This window comes from Gracilinanus agilis, chromosome 2, assembly GCF_016433145.1.
Source record: "Gracilinanus agilis isolate LMUSP501 chromosome 2, AgileGrace, whole genome shotgun sequence".
NCBI lineage: Eukaryota > Metazoa > Chordata > Mammalia > Didelphimorphia > Didelphidae > Gracilinanus > Gracilinanus agilis.
In genome coordinates this window covers 230210717-230227564 of record NC_058131.1, presented here as the reverse complement: position 1 = coordinate 230227564, position 16848 = coordinate 230210717, and the positions used below count along the sequence as shown (strand labels likewise).

Here is a 16848-nt window from a genome sequence, read left to right as displayed (position 1 = left end):
TCCATGTGCCATAATTTGTTCAGTCATTCTCCATTGAATAGGTAACATTCAGTTTCCAGTTTTTTGCCACCACACACACACAAAAAGAACTACTATAATTGTTTTTGTACATATGGATCCTTTTCCTCTTTCTATAATCTCTTTGGGATATAGACTTAGAAGTGGTGTCTGTGAACCAAGGAGTGTGTACACTGCAGTAGCTTTTTAGACATTGTTCTAAATTATTTCCACAGAATGATTAGACTAGTTCACAGCTCTTCCAATGGTACATTAATGTACCTAGCTTCCCACAACCCTTTCTACATTTGTCATTTTCCTTTTTTCTTCATTTTGCCAATCAGATGGGTATGAGGTGGAACTTCCGAGTTGTTTTAATTTGCATTTCACTAATTATTAATGATTTTGAGCATTTAATATGAATATTAATATTGTGGCTTTTTTTCTCAAAAACTGCTTTTTCTCCATCTCTCTTAACTATTTATCTATTGGTGATGGCTCTAATTCTTATAAATTTAAATCAGTTCTCTATATACATCCTAGAGAAACTTGCTGAAATGATTTTTCCTACTTACCTGCTTCTCTTTTACTTTTAGCTGCATTGTTCTTGTTTATTCAAAAACTTTAATTTTATGTAATCAAAATTGTCTATTTTGTTTTCCGTGATCCTCTCTATCCTATGGTTGTTCATGAACTTCCCTCATCCATAGATGTGACAGGTAATGTCTTCCTTTCTCCTCTAATTTATAATGTCATCTTGTGTCTAAGTCATGTATCCATTTGGAGTTTATCTTGGTAGGGAGTGTCAGATATTTTTCTATGTCTATTTTTTACCAGACTCCTTTTTGGCTTTGTCTACAGTTTTTGCCAAATAGTTTTGGGGTTTAGCAAACGCTAGACTTCTATGCTTGTTTGCATCAGTATATTATACACCCAATTTGTTCCATTGATTAACTTCTCTATTTTTAACCAGTATAAAATTGTTTTGATGATTATTACTTTGTAGTCTAGTTAAAGATTTAGTCAGCTAAGCCCCTTCTGTCTTTCTGTCTCTCTGTCTCTCTCTCTCTGTCTCTGTCTCTCTCTCTCTGTCTCTCTCTCTCTCTCTCTCTCTCTCTCTCTCTCTCTCTCTCTCTCTCACTATATCCTTGAAATTCTTGACTTTGGGGGCAGTTATATGGCTCAGTGGATAGAGTGACAAACCTGGAGATGGCAGATCCTGGGATCTTAACTGTGTGACTGTGGACAAATCATTTAATTCCAATTGCCTTGCCCTTCCTGCTCTTCTGCCTTGGAACTGATACTCAATATTGATTCCAAGACAGAAGGTAAGGTTTTGTTTTTTTCTTCTAAATTCTTAACTTTTTGTTTCTTCAAATTTGCTATTTTTTTAACTCTATGAAGTAATACTTTGATACTTTGATTGATATGACACTGAGTAAATAAATTAATTTAAATAGTATTGTCATTTTTATTATATTGACTCAGCCTACTCATGAACAATTTATATTTCTTCCATTATGTAGGTCTGTCTTTATTTGCGTAAAGAGAATTTTGTAGATGTATTTATATATCTCCTACGTGTGTCTTAGCAGGTAGACTCCTGAGCAGTTTATACTTTCTGTAATTATTTTAAATGGATCTTCTCTTTATTGCTTCCTGCTGGATTCTGTTGGTAATATGCAGAAGTACCCATGTCTTATATGAGTTTATTTTATATCCTGCAACTTTGCAGAAGTTGTTAATTGTTTCAATTAGTTTTGTAGTTGACTCTCTAGGGTTCTCTAAGAAAACCTTATCATCTGCCAAAAAAGCAATAATTTTGTTTCTTCTTTGCTCTATGCTTGTTTCTTTAATTTGTTTTTCTTGTTTTTATCAGTATAGTTGGTCTTTCTATCACTAGGTAGAGTAATAATGGTAGCAATAGATATTCTTGCTTTAAACTCAGTCCTATTGGAAAGACCCCATTACAGATCATGCTGGCTCTTGGTCTTAAATAGATACTTATTTATCATATTAAAGAAAGCTCCTTTTATTCCTATGCCTTCTGGATATTTTTAATGGGAATTTTAAAAAATCTTATCAAAAAGGCTTTTTTTGCATCTATTGCTATAAACATATAATTTTTGTTGTCCTTATGTGTTGATTAACTGACAAATTGAATGGAATTTAACTAATTTTTTCCATCAGGATGGAATCCCAGATGTCTCCTTCTTTGCCCCAGATTGTATCCACCCAAATCAGAAATTCCACTCCCAGCTCTCCAGAGCCCTTTGGAACAATATGGTAAATGAACAGGGTGCTTCTATTTACACCAAAGATGGACAAATTTATGATATCACATCTCTAGTTTTTCCCAAAGTCTATGCAAAGGAGCCCTCTTATTCTCACCCTCCATTGCAGATAAGGAGCCAAAGGCCCTAGAGGGGTATAATGACTAAAACTTGGGTCACAACACAAGTCAGGGGAAGAATGGAGATGAAACTTGAGAGTCTATCAGCTCATTGTCACCATGTGACTAGAGAGTGCTTGGATTTTGTGAGGATGCTCCAATACTTTAAGGGATCTGTGGTCCCATCAATATTGGTATCCCCTCCATAAATACACAGCACAATCCCTCTCCTAGTAGGAGGTGGTAGCTTTGTACAAGAGACAAAGTGTTGACTGGACTTGGGTTCAGATCCCAGCTTTGCAACTGTGTGACTTCAGGCAAGTCATTTAACCTCCCTGGGTCTCAGTTTCTCCAACTATAAAATGAGGGCATTTGACCAGATGAAAGCTGAGATCATTTCTGATCCTAAATCTATCATCTCAGGATCCAATGATCTCTTCATTGGTTCACCACAAAGGGTCCACCTATTATGATCTGGATTTTCCATTAGACCTGGAGTTCTTAACCTGGGGTCCATGAACTTGTTTTTTAATATCTAAATATTTAATATTTAATTTGATTTTTAGCATTTAAATAAATATATGTTGATGACTGCATTTCAATATTGCTTCCTTTTAATCCTATATATTTTATTTTTAATTCATAATTCTGAGTAGGGACCCATAAGCTTCCCCAGACTGACTGCCAAAGGGAGTCGCATATTTTTATAACACGTAAATAGGTGAAGAACCCCTACCATAGGCCTCCTGACATTGCATGGGTAACTCTGAACACAAGAGTTAGTCATTGGTTCTTCCTTCTCTGGCTATGTAAATGTCCCATTTTAAAATTTTCTTTCCCTTAACACATTTCTCAATTATATATACACTTAAATGAGAACAGGCTCTCATTGTGTGAGAAAGTACATAATGGGCTAATCAAATTATGACAGAGAGAGAGAAAAGGAACAAGAAAATGGATTTCTTTCCAGTCCAGTTAGAGAAGATGGAATGGAGAGAGCATGCAAATTGACCTTGTGGACTAAAATGGGGATGTCTAGCAGACACCATAGTTGAATATTATATTACATAATAGTTCTTAATCCTTTTTGCCATGGTCTGCTTTGTCAGTCTGGTGAAGTCTACTGACCCTTTCCCAGAAGGATATTTTTAAATGCATAAAATAAAATACATGGGATTACAAAGAAAGACAATTATATTGAATTACTATCATTGCATATTAAAAAAACAAAACAAAACAAAAACAAGCTCACCAGCCCCAGATGAAGAACCTCTCTTCTGTAGTAACTTGTCCTGACTGGGCTGTACACAACCTGGAATGGCTTTGTTGGGGAGTCCAGCTCCACAGAACTTGGAAATTACTGGAGGAACTCTCCACCTGGGATGGGTCAAGAGAATATCAGAGGAACAGATCTGCTCATCTCCATCACTGCTTTTGTTTTTGTTTTTGTAGCTTCAGCCGTTAGGGAAGAAGATGGATTTCCTGGATTTGACAGCAGATACAGCTCTATCCTGCCCAAGTCTGGTAACAAAGCTTCTTCTGGCTTCTTCCCAGAAGGCTCATAGTTGTGACCTTTTTCTTAAATTGATCTCCTTCATCTCTCCTGTCTTAAGCAGTTTTGCCTTTCAGGCAATACCAATGCCCATTTCCTTAGTCTTTCCTTTTCCATTTAATTGGAAGTTACTTGGAAATTATTATATTTGAGGTGGTCCACCAAGGAGTTTGGTTGAGGAGAAAATAGTAAGTTTAGCTTTGGAAATGGGAGAACTGGGACAAAGCAACTTACAAGAAGATTTCTATAACAGAGGAGATGGGCAAAACAGAGGGGGGAAAAAGTCAGGGAAATGTGGGTGTGTTTTTGAAAAAAAAAAGTGTTATGATCAGAAAATCTATCCAGCATTCATTCAATCATTTTAGCAGTATTTCCTCAGCATTTACCCTGTGCAAGGTTTATCACCAGAGGCTCCCTTCTGCCATGGTGGCATGCCAGTAGCACTCAGTTTTGAAAGTCAATAGCTCTGGAGCTCCGCCAAGCTAGAGAGGCTTTGGACATAAGGCTGGCAATGGATTTCAAGTCAATTGTCTCAGGCTTAGTTTAAGAAGCTTGTTATCAATCAGGCGGGCTATGGGGGAAGAATCTTTTCTGCTGTGACTACTCTCAGAACTCAGGGGCAACTAGGTGGCTCACTGGGTTGAGAGTTAAGGCTAGAGATGGGGGTGTGGTTTTAAATCAGGCATCAGATACTTCCTAACCATGTGACCCTGGGCAAGTCACTTAACCCCCAATACCTAGTCCTTATCCCTTTTCCACCTTGGAGCCAGTACACAGTATTGATTCTAAGACAGAAGGTAAGGGTTTAACAAAGAAAAGAATTTGAGTGGCACCTACACCTATGGAAATAAGCTTCTAGAAATATATATATATATACATATATATATATATGCAAGGCTAGATCCCATGGGAGAGACAAAGACAAATAATAGTTAGCATTTATATTGCATTTTAAGGTTTACAAAACACTTTTAATATGTTCTCTCATTTCACCCTAACAACAATCCTGAGTTAGGGGCTATCATCTTTATTTTACAGATCCAAAAAACTGAATTTGAGAGTTTAATTGACTTGCCCAGGGTCACATAGCTAATAAGTCTAAGGCTGGATTTGAACTTGGGTCTCCTTGCCTCCAGGCCCAGTGCTCTATTGCTCCCTCCCCTCTTCTCCAGAGTCCTGTAGTACAGTAGTCCCTAAAGAGGGGCCAGGCACCCCCAAAGGAGTTCTCGTCTGACCCCAAAGGCTGTATGATTAGCCTTTTAGAGTAGAGATTATTAACATTTTTGTGCCACAGGTTTTTTTGATAATCTGGTAAAGCTTCTGGACTCCTTGGAAACATATTTTCAAATGCACTAAAAAAAATGGGATTACAAAAGGAACCAATTATATTTTCCCATCCAAGGTCATGGGTCCCCTAAAATATATCCAAGGGCCCAAGTTAAGAACCTCTAAATTAAAGGGTGGAAGATGGGTTAGATCTCCCCCTCTATGAGACAGCCAGTTATGCCACTTGTTTCCAATTAGACCACAGCTACCCTTATCACCCAACCATCCCTTTACCCTTCAGCCTCTTCCTCTTCGGTATAGTGTCTCAACCTTCCACCTCCTGAGCACACATCATATCCTGTAGCATAACTCAAATCCAACCCAGGCACTGTTCAAGTGCCATTGGGAAAATTCTGCTTCTTGCCCTTGTACCGCTCTCCCCACCCCATCACTTCAGCGGCTCAGCATTTGACTTCTAGAGGTTGGGTTCTGAATTTCCAGGCAGCGAGTGATGTGTGAGTAAGAATCTGACTTCTCTTTTCTTCATGGGTACTACAGAATGAATCACACACTATAAGCAGGCATGGATAGATCATGATTGGCAATGAAAATATCATGGCATTATCTTTATCTCCAAACCCATCCCCCTTTCCAATGTCCCTAAAACTGCTCAATGCACCACTCCCTTTTCAGGCCCCAAGGCTCACACAACCTCAGTGTCATCTTCAGTTGGTCATGTCCTCGCATCCCACGTGTCTTCCTCTGTGACTCACATCTACCCCTTCTCTCCACTCACAGATGCCATCCTATTTCAGGCCCTTTGCTTCTGCTTACCCCTCACTGTCCTACGTGAGGCTAAATCTACTGTGGAAGGACTCTTGGCTTCTAGACCAGAGTCAGAAGCATTGTGGGGGAGGAGACACCTCCCTACAAGCTCCCTGGGAACACGGTTTTATTTTTGCACCTAGCATAGCGTCTGGCACCTAGGAATTAAAAATAAACTTGGTGATGACATGGGTCGTTAGACAGTGCTGGACCTGAAGTCAGGAAGATCTGAATTTACGTTTGGCCTCAGATACTAGCTGTGTGACCCTGGCAGGTCACTCAACCTCTCCAAGCCTCAGTTTCTTCATCTATAAAATGGGGAAAAGAATAGTACCTACCTCTAAGAGTTGTGGAGATAAAATGAAATGTTTGTAAAGTGTTTTGCAAATCTTTAATTACTATATAAGTGATAACTATTATCATTATTGTTATCATCAAAGGAATCTTGAAACCATTTTTCTTAGCCCTGGAAAGCCTCATGAGAGGAAGTGCACCCTATTCCACAAAGGATCAGACTGCAGCCCAAGCCTAAGAAGAGACTTCCATGAAGTTCCCTGGAGTATAATCAGAGCCTTAGAGTCTCTAAATCATCCATTCCCAACCTTCTTGAAGCTGTGACCACTTTTGCTGTCTCTTGCTCATTCATTTCAGGACATTTCACTTGATAACCACCAGACTTCCAAAGGCATCCATGCAAACAGAGATTAAGAACCCCTGCCCTAAAGTCTTTTTCTTAGGGTTCTTGAGGTTTCCCAGAGAAGATAATCTCTGAAGAGACAGATACCCCTAAGGGGCTCAAAGAAAGAGCCTGGCACAGTCGCTTTTCCTTAGCAGAAAAAGACACTGGCCACAGTGGGGGAATATGCTGTATGGTATACATTTTAAAATTTAGTTTTATTTGAAAAATTTTGTGACACTTTATTAAAATAATGGGTAATAATGGATGTCCCCCCCAAAAAAATGTGGCTAAGGATAGTTGTTTTATATCAAGGTGTTTAAGCTATGTAACATGACTTTTTTTTGGGTAAAAAATAATATGGTTATGTTTCCTTTGTAATTAATTCTATGTATTTTATCTCATGCTTCTAAAAATTTATTCTGAGAAGGGATCCAGAGGCTTCACTAGGCTGTCAAAGGGGTCCAGGACACACAAAAAAGTTCAAGAATCCCTGGTCTCTATTGTTTATCCTGGGATCTTTCTGCTTTCCAGAGAAGCCAGTTCTTGAAGAGACCCTTCTGGGCTCAAGCAATGATCCTGAGATAGTCCAACCTAGGGGCAGGAAAGGTATTGGTCAGCAAGTGCCACCTCTCTCTCTTTCTAGGTAGCTATTACAATCTTCACTATTGGGAAGGAGAAGAGGAGGTACCCCAGAAATCTATTCTTTTCCCTTTCCCAGAAGTCCGCTGGGATAATCCATCTCTACTAGTTGATATTTAGTTAGGTTTGTAAAACACTATCAACATGATCTCATTTGATTTCACAACATCCCTGTGAGATCGGTCCTTTAAGTCTTATATAGGGTCTATAGGCCCATTTTACATGTGAGGAAACTGAGGCCCATGATTAAGTAACTTCTCCATGACCGTGCAACTGAGGTAGGATTTAAATCTGACTCCCAAGTTCCCCCTATTCCCATACACCCATCTCTTTGAATGACAATATGACCCATCCCTTTTCGATGTGGGATGAACAAGTCCAAGACTATAGAGTAGAATGGGCACATCCTCCTTCCACTAACCTATAAAGGCTCATTTCTGAGAGGCATGGTTGCTAGGCAACTCTGGAATCCATTCCAAGAGGGTCCATGTGTTGGCAAGCACATCTTTTGCTACATAAGACAAGTCACTCTGCCAGTCGTGGGCTCCATCTGCTCCATTCCTCTGTGACTTAAAGCTATATAAATCTGCGTGTGTGTTAGGGGGCTAGTCAGCTAGCATTTTAAATGGAACCAAATCTAAACATAGAGGTAAGAGGCAGGACCTGAGCAGGGGTAGGAGAGGAGGAAGAAGTGCCTGCCAAGTCCTGAAAAGGACGATTCTCATTTCCCTCCTTCCCCCTAATCAAGCTGTAGATGTATTCTTCTTATGCCAGGTAGAATGGCCTCTTATTTTTAGTTATTTCTCAAGCACTTTCAACGGGGCAACTTACAAAAAGTTGACTCTCCATTATCTAAATATACTAGTGGTCATCCCATGAAGTCTACCAGGAGACAGGTCTGGGGTCTTGTCACTTCTGCCTCTTCCAGAAATTCATGTAATATTGAGCCACCCCCTTGGCCACCAGCAGTGCTGAGCACAAGTCCCCCAGAAGTGGCCGGGGCATAGATCTGTCCTCAGACCTAACTCAGTGGAAATTCTATGGAATTACACATGTTTGGGACCTTTTATTTATTTATTTTTAAACCCTTAACTTCTGTGTATTGGCTCCTAGGTGGAAGAGTGGTAAGGGTGGGCAATGGGGGTCAAGTGACTTGCCCAGAGTCACACAGCTGGGAAGTGTCTGAAGCTGGATTTGAACCTAGGACCTCCCATCTCTAGGCCTGACTCTCAACCCACTGAGCTACCCAGCTGCCCCCTTGTTTGGGGCCTTTTAGCAAGGCTTGGGCTGGCTTCCTTGTGAGAAGGGCTTGGCCCCTAAAGACCTTGGGAGCTGTCTTTCTTCCCAGCTTAGGAAGAGAGGAAGCTAACTCAAGATCAGGGTTGGAGGGTGGGGTTTGGAAGAGAGATAGAGAAGAACCGAGTCCCACAGACAGACTGAGAAGAGAGGGGGAGAGAGGGAGGAATACCTTTTTTTCACTTTCAAATCAATGCATCCTCTACTTTCCTCTCAGAATCAGCTTCCACCCCCCACTCTGCCCTGGACTTTCTATTTCTATTAACTAGACTCCATTTTCCCAGTGTAACACATTCTCTCAAGACACAGCAATCAGACTTCACAGCAGGGATATTTTGGAGAGAGACTCAGAGCTTGTATGTATAGTTGACTGGGACTGGATCAAATTCTGGGAAGAGGGAGAGAGGTCCTCTGTTCCAGCCTTTTGTAGAAATACTCAATTCCAGCTCAGCAGCTTGTTAAAGGGCTTTTCATCACTCTACAGTAAGTCAACAGGAAACTGTAAGAGGAACTCATGCTGATTTTCAGGTGAGGAAGGGAAAGGTCCCTCCATCATGCATTTTTGGAAACAGGCTCCCCAGAACTCTTCGGATATCATTTGTATCCTCCAAGGACTAGAACTTCTTTGGCCAGTCTGTCTCCCACTCCCTATTACAATGGTGACCCAGACTTGGAACTTCAATCACCTTAATTCAAACCAAGTCCTCAATTTGGATTTGGACATCCTTTACAATCTCTCTCTGCTACTCCAGCCCATAGAATGTATCCAAGAATTATTTCATTTTTTTCCTTTGTATCCCCAGCTCTGAGTACAGTGCCCAGGCCTAAGTGTTTAATATATACTTATTGATTCAATGACCTTTCATAGCCAAACCATTGTCAGTCAATGAGTCAAGTTGTTGTTCAATCATATCCAACTCTTTGTGATCCCATTTGGAGTTTCTTGGCAGAGATACTGGAGTGGATGGCCATGTCCTTCTCCAGATCTTTTGCAGATTAAGAAACTGAGGCAAACAGGGTTTAGTGACTTGCCTAGATTCACACAGCTGAAAAAGTATCTGAGGCCAGATTTGAACTCAGAAAGATGAATCTCCCTGACTCCAGGCCCAAGCTTTCTAAATATTACCTAGTTGCCCTTGAGTCAACAAGTACTTTTTAAGAGGAAGTTAGGCAGCACAGAAGCCTGGAGTTAAAAGGACCTGGGTTCAAATGTTCCTAGCTGTGTGACCCTGGGCAAATCACTTAAACTCAATTAGTGTTTATCATTCTTCTGCCTTAGAATCTATACTTTGTACAGATTCTAAAACAGAAGGTAAGTGTTTAAAAAAAAAACTAAGTACTAATTTATTAAGCACTTACTGCTACTAATCCTGTGCTAATTGTTAGGGATGCAAAGTAAAAAAACAAACAAACAAACAAAAAAAAAAAAACCAGTCCCTGCCCTCAAGGAGGACTCTTCCTGCCTGATGTCTCTAAACCTATCCTTCCATTCCATTCTTTGTTACTACAACAGCCCAGGCTTCCATTACCTTATATTTGGTCTTCTGAAATAGCTTTCCAACTGGTTTCCCTGAGAGCAGGACTTTTCCCTTCTGGGCCATACATCTGGTTAATCTTCCTATGAAAGACTTCCTCATTTTTCTCCTTTGCTCTAAACCTTTTAATGGATTCTCATTCTGTATAAATCTTTGGGCAAAGTCACTTCTTAAGATGGTGGGGGGGGAGTGCTTTGAATGGTATGTAACTCACTTATAATGACACATGCCCCATATCCTAACTTTCCAAGTCCAATACCTTCTCTCCCTTTCTGCATGCAGATAGATAGATGGGTAGATAGATAGATCATAGATTGATAGATAGATGAATAGATTGATAGATGATAGATAGATAGATAGATAGATAGATAGATAGATAGATAGATAGATGAGAGATGGATAGATGGATGTCTAGATCGATAGACATATAGATGATAAATAGGTAGATAGATGGATAGATAGGTGGGTAGATAAATAGATGATAGATGAATAGATTGATAGATAATAGATAGATGATAGATGTATAAATGGAAAGAGAGTTAATAGATTGAAAGATCAATAGATAGATCAATAGATGATACATAGATAGATGATAGCTAGATAAATAGGTGGCTAAGTAGAGAGAGAGATCGATCAATTGATAGATGAATGGTTAGACAGATAGATGGATGATAGATATATAGATGAATAGATGATAGAGATGGATAGATCGATAACTAGATCGATAGATATATAGAAGATAGATAGATAGATAGATAGATAGATAGATAGATAGATAGATAGATGAGAGATGGATAGATGGATGTCTAGATCGATAGACATATAGATGATAAATAGGTAGATAGATGGATAGATAGGTGGGTAGATAAATAGATGATAGATGAATAGATTGATAGATAATAGATAGATGATAGATGTATAAATGGAAAGAGAGTTAATAGATTGAAAGATCAATAGATAGATCAATAGATGATACATAGATAGATGATAGCTAGATAAATAGGTGGCTAAGTAGAGAGAGAGATCGATCAATTGATAGATGAATGGTTAGACAGATAGATGGATGATAGATATATAGATGAATAGATGATAGAGATGGATAGATCGATAACTAGATCAATAGATATATAGAAGATAGATAGATAGATAGATAGATAGATAGATAGATAGATAGATAGATAAAAACAAACCCTTGCCTTCTGCCAGAATCAATACTAAGTATCCTGGCAGAAAAGCAGTAAGAGCTAGGCAACAGGGGATTAAGTGGGTTGGCCAAAGTCACACAGCTAGGAAGTCTCTGAGGTCATATTCGAACTCAGGACCTCCCATCTCCAGGCCTGGTACTTTATCCGCTGAGCCAGCTAGCTGCTCCTAGATGTATTAAGTGCTTACTATAAATCTAGTACAAATTCTCTCAGACTAGCACTCAATGTAAAACTGAGGATATCCAATCCAGTCTTTCTTCCCCCATGATTATTTTCACCCTCCCTTTCTTTCACCTTCTCCCTCTCTTTCTTAGCTTCTGTCTCCCTCACCTTCACCCATCCTCCGTCCCCCTCAGCCTCTCTCCTACCCTCAGCCTCTTCCATTTAAACTCTCAGGATACCCTCTCCAAACTTAACACAATGTTTTGTTTTGCTTTATTTTGCTGGGGGGGGGGGGGGGGAGTGTGTGTGTGTGTGTGTGTGTGTGTGTGTGTGTGTGTGTGTATTTCCAATGCCTAGCACAGTTCCTAGAATATTAACAAATACTTTATTTTTCTAACTAGACTTGTCCTCTATGGGAGGACAATAATAATATATCAATGATAGTTGGTATTTTTGTAGTGATTTAAGGTTAGAAAAGCATTTTATGTACATGATCTCAGTTAAGCCTCGAAAGCCTCCTGAAGGTGGCACTATAGGTAAAACTGTGCCCATCTTACAGGTAAGGACATTGAGTCTTAGGGAAGTTAATTAACTTGTCTTTGGTCACAGAAGTAGTAAATAATCAGAGGCAGGATTTCCACCCCAGCTTGAAATGCAGCAATCTGCCACTCTGTCTACTATACTGCAACTCAGTAGACTCATTGCAGAAGCCTTTCCCTTTGATAAAAACTGCCAAGATTTGCATATACTTCATAGGCAGAGACTTTGAGAGCTCAGCATGTCCCTTCTTATTTCTAAAATAAAATAAAATCACTTCTGTTTGACATTTAAAGCCTTTCCCAATCTGCCTCCAGCCTCCCTTTCCAGCCCTAATGTTGTGACTCCCTTTGACATCCTCTGCTTTCTGTCCAAACTGACTTACTGTTTCCCACATATATAATTCCATCTGTGCCCTATATAATTCCACCTCTGGGCCTTTGCACAGGCTGTGCCCTATGGCTTTCATGTCTTTTCTTTTCACCTCCACCTCTTAGAATCCTCAGCTTCCATCAAAGTTCAGCTTAGTTGTTCTCCTTCACCAAGTCTTTCCTGAACCTCCCAGCTGTTTTCCCCTACCCCTTTTAGTATTTTTTTTGTACTTCAAATTTACCTCTCCAATAGAAGGAAAACTCAAGAGGGCAGGACTATTTCATTTTGCTTGGTAAACAATAGACAACCTAATAAATGCTTAATGAATGAATGATGAGTCCTTGAAGAAGGATTTCAATCAAGGATGAATTATTTTTTAAATCACAAATTTCTATGTAATTTATTAATTCTTTTAATAAAAAAGTGATACCTCAAAGAAAATCAGAGAATTGGATATAGAATTATAAGAAAATTGGAAAGAAAACTATTCTCTACCAAGGAAGTAAGAATCATAGGATTGCAGATTTATCATGATGAGCAAGATTTCAAAGGTCTCCTGGTCCAACCTTCTCATCTTACAGAGGAGACTGAGGCCTAGAGAAATAGACTTGACCAAAGTCATATAGGTAGTAAGAGATTTAAATGCAAAACCTCTCATCCAGGGTCATTGCTTTCCACTGGGTTTCTTTTTTAAATCCTCCCCTTCTTTCAGTATCAATTCTAAGACAGAAGAGTGGCAAGGGCTAAGCAATTAGCTAGGAAGCTAGGAAGTATCTTAATTCAAATTTGAACCCAGGTCCTCCAGACATTAGGCACGTTGTTGTTGTTGATGATGATGATGTTGATGTTGTTGTTTTTGTTGTTGTTACTCTGCCTGTGACTTCTCTGTAGGAGTTTCCAGTGAGTAACTTCTTTCAAAGCAGATTAGAATCTACATTTTTTTAAAAACCCTTACCTTCTGCCTTGGAATTGATACTATCATTTCCAAGGCATAAGAATGTTAAGGGCTAGGCAATTGGGGTCAAGTGATTTGCCCAGTGTCACACAGCTAAGGTCAGATTTGTTCCTGGAGGTAATGGGCTACCAGTGAGGTTTATTAAGTTAAGGCTTGGCGGAGAGGTTTGATATGGCCAGACCTATGGTTTAGGTAGGACAATAATGAGCAAACTTTTTAAAGAGGGGGCCAAAGGAAAGGAAATGCTCATCTGTCAGTTTGTTTCTAAGGCAAATCTTTCGAAGTTTCATTGATTATATCCTACTCATTGTATTTGTCAGATTAGAAATAATGTCATGTGGCCGGATAGAACATCTGGCCTGCGGGCCATAGTTTGCCCATCACTGGTTTAGGAAATCCATTTTGGTGACTAGACAGAGGCTGGATTAGAGTGGGAAGAGATTTGAGCTTGGCAAACCTACCAGCAAGCTATTGCAGTAAACTAAGTGTGAGGTGATAAGGGCCCACACTAGAGTGGTGGTAGTGCCAGAGGAAAAAAGGGGATGTTTTGGAAAGATGTTGCAAAAGATGTTGCAAAAGATGTCTCCAGGACTGGCTGTCCATACACTGAGCCACCTTGCTACCCCTAGCATTTGCTTTTACATCTTAGACTCATATCGGTGCTGAGAAGTCTCAAGTGTCTTGCCTAGGGTCACTCCATCCATCCATGTCCATGGTAGCACTTAAACTGATTCTGATTCTGAGGCCAGCTTTCTAACTTCTTTTCCATTCACTGCCTCTCCACTAAGGCAGCTATACCACACTGAAACATTGGGGGGGGGGGTAAAGTTTCAGCAGGATAGGGGGGCAAGAGGAGACCTCTGGGATGGGCACACTTCCTGGAGATCTGCAGTTTCACTGGTGTGAATATCGCTTCCCTTCAAGGTGAGGGTCCATGAGGAGGGAATAAGAACACCTGAATCTCAGCACAGATTTCTTTGCATTGGTTCTCAAACTTTTTTGGCCTACCGCCCCCTTTCCAGAAAAAAATATTACTTAGCATCCCTGGAAATTAATTTTTTTTAAATTTTAATAGCAATCAATAGGAAAGATAAATGCACCTGTGGCCATCACCGCCTCCCTGGATCGCTGCAGCATCCACCAGGGGGCGGTGGCGACCACTTTGGGAATCACTGTTCTAGAGGCAAAAGTTCTCCCCAGGCTTCCTTGGATCAGGAAGTAGGGGGTAGGGCAGAAGGTGACTAGAGAACGAAGGAGACTCCAAGTCCCCATCATCCCCATGACCACATTGTGTCTTCCATACTAAATAACCCCCTCTGCACTGATAGAACCATCTCCTGCAGTGGGGAAGGGCCTTATGTCGTTCTTGCATTACATTTTTGGAATGTATTTCTTTTAGGAACACTACAAACATAACAGAAGGAGATGGAGACATGTTAAGCTTTGTGAATGGAGCCTTCATTCTGGCATGTACTGAGTGAAATTTTTAGGCCCTCTTATTGTAAAACACCAAGCCAAAGCTGTTAAGTAAAACCCTCTAGGGATGAATGAAATTCTCTCTATAAAAGTTCTGGGTATATTCGTAGAGAGCTGAGAAGGAGCCAGCTAATAAGAATGGTTTGAAGAGTAGAGAGAGAAAAGATTCAAGGCTTGGTTCCACTGCTACCTCCTACAGGAAGCCTTCCCTCTCTCTAATAAATTGTTGGGGTTTTTTTAAAACCTTTACCATTTAGCTTAGTATTCTTTCTTTTTTTTTTAACCCTTACCTTCCATCTTAGAATCAATACTGTGTATTGGCTCCAAGGCAGAAGAGTGGTAAGGGGTAGGCAATGGGGGTCAAGTGACTTGCCTGGGGTCACACAGCAAGGAAATGTCTGAGGTCAGATGTGAACCTAGGACCTCCCATCTCTAGGTCTGATCTTAGTATTATTTCTAAGACAGAAGAGCAGAAAGGGCTAGGGCAATCAGCATTAAGTGACTTGTCTAGGGTCACACAGCTAGGTAGTGTCTAGGGCCATATTTGAATCCAGATCCTTCTGACTCTAGGTCCAGCACTCTATCCACTATGCTACTTAGCCACTCCCCTTCAATAAATTGTTTATGCCCACTCCATCCCTCAAAAGTACACTGCTGTTTTGTACATATTTGGTATTTATCTGCTTATGTGTCATTTCCCCTATTGAAATATAAGTTCCTTGAGGGCAATCAGTCTATAAGCATTTATTAATCATCGCCTATGTACAAGGCAGTGTGCTAAATTCTGGTGCCACTGAAATGAAAAAAATGAAACAATCCTTGCCTCAAAGGAAATTACTTCTGTGGAAGACAGCGTGTGCATATATAAGTACAGGGTATCCCTCAAATCTGGGGCATCCTGTATATATAAGGTAGAAATAAAATTAAAATAGGGTAGCTGGAGTGGGGGAGCATGGGCACCTGGAGGGCATCAGGGAAATCCTTAGGTCTAGCAAGGACAATTATGTTTGTGTGCCCAAACCTAGCACAGTCTCTGGCTCTTAGCAAGAGCTTAATAAATACTTGTCAAATGCATGAGTGAATGAATGAATGAAATATGAAAGTCTGAGTTACTCACAAGAGATCGACTTCATCCCAAGTTCAGTCTCGGTGTAATTATTATTTTATAATTATAATGTTATTATTTCTCTCATTACTCACCTTTATTGCTATTTAATAACCAGTCATTGTGGCCATCTCTTTCCAACAGGAGGAGCCCTTCCTGAGGACCTACAGGAACAGTAACTACACATACCCAGCCAGTCCTGCTATTGAGGTAATTGATCAAGGTCACATGCTTGTGTTTCGCAAGGTCCAATTGTTTCCCCGGGCAATGTTCTGATTGCATAGTTTGGTATATTTGCATGCTTGGAAATGTCCACACCTTTCCCTTTATGAGGGGCCAGGTGGAAAGGATGAGCAGAACTGACTCAGAATTGACCACATCAGAGAGAGAATATCTACTTCCGGAACACTGGCCTGAACATGTTCGTGAATCGTCATCGCCGGTTTCCAGGTTACTGCTGGAAAAAATACCACTCTAGCCATTACTCTTCATGATTTGCAACTGTGTTCTCACAGTCATCTGTTTCTGATCAGGCAAGCTTAACCTTTCTGGAGGAGTCAGTGGGGAGCTGGGGGAGATACTCCAGTGAATTCTTGCTCAGTGACGACTAAGCTAAAAAGAAACTTTAATCCCACTTGCTGGGTCCATGGCAAGCTTCCTTTTCATCGCATTAACTATTTAGGATCAGAAAAGTCAATAAGTTAAAAGTCAATAAGCATGTACCAGGTGGTCTGCTAAGCACGGAAGATATAAAGAAAGGAAGGAGGGAAGGAAGGAAGAGGGGAGTGGGGGGGAGAGAAAGAGAGAGAGAGAGAGAGAGAGAGACAGAGAGACAGAGAGACAGAGAGACAGAGG

At 40.3% G+C, this 16848-nt stretch overlaps 1 protein-coding gene across 1 annotated transcript in view; it reads left to right on the top strand.

Moving 5' to 3' along the window:
• PLB1 (phospholipase B1) overlaps positions 1–16848 on the top strand; it is a 203633-nt gene that overhangs the window by 122168 nt on the left and 64617 nt on the right. Inside the window, exons 43-45 of the mRNA XM_044659597.1 lie at positions 2188–2283; positions 3842–3913; positions 16138–16203. Of these exons, the coding sequence (XP_044515532.1) occupies positions 2188–2283; positions 3842–3913; positions 16138–16203 (234 nt within the window). The remainder of the gene's footprint in view (positions 1–2187; positions 2284–3841; positions 3914–16137; positions 16204–16848) is intronic.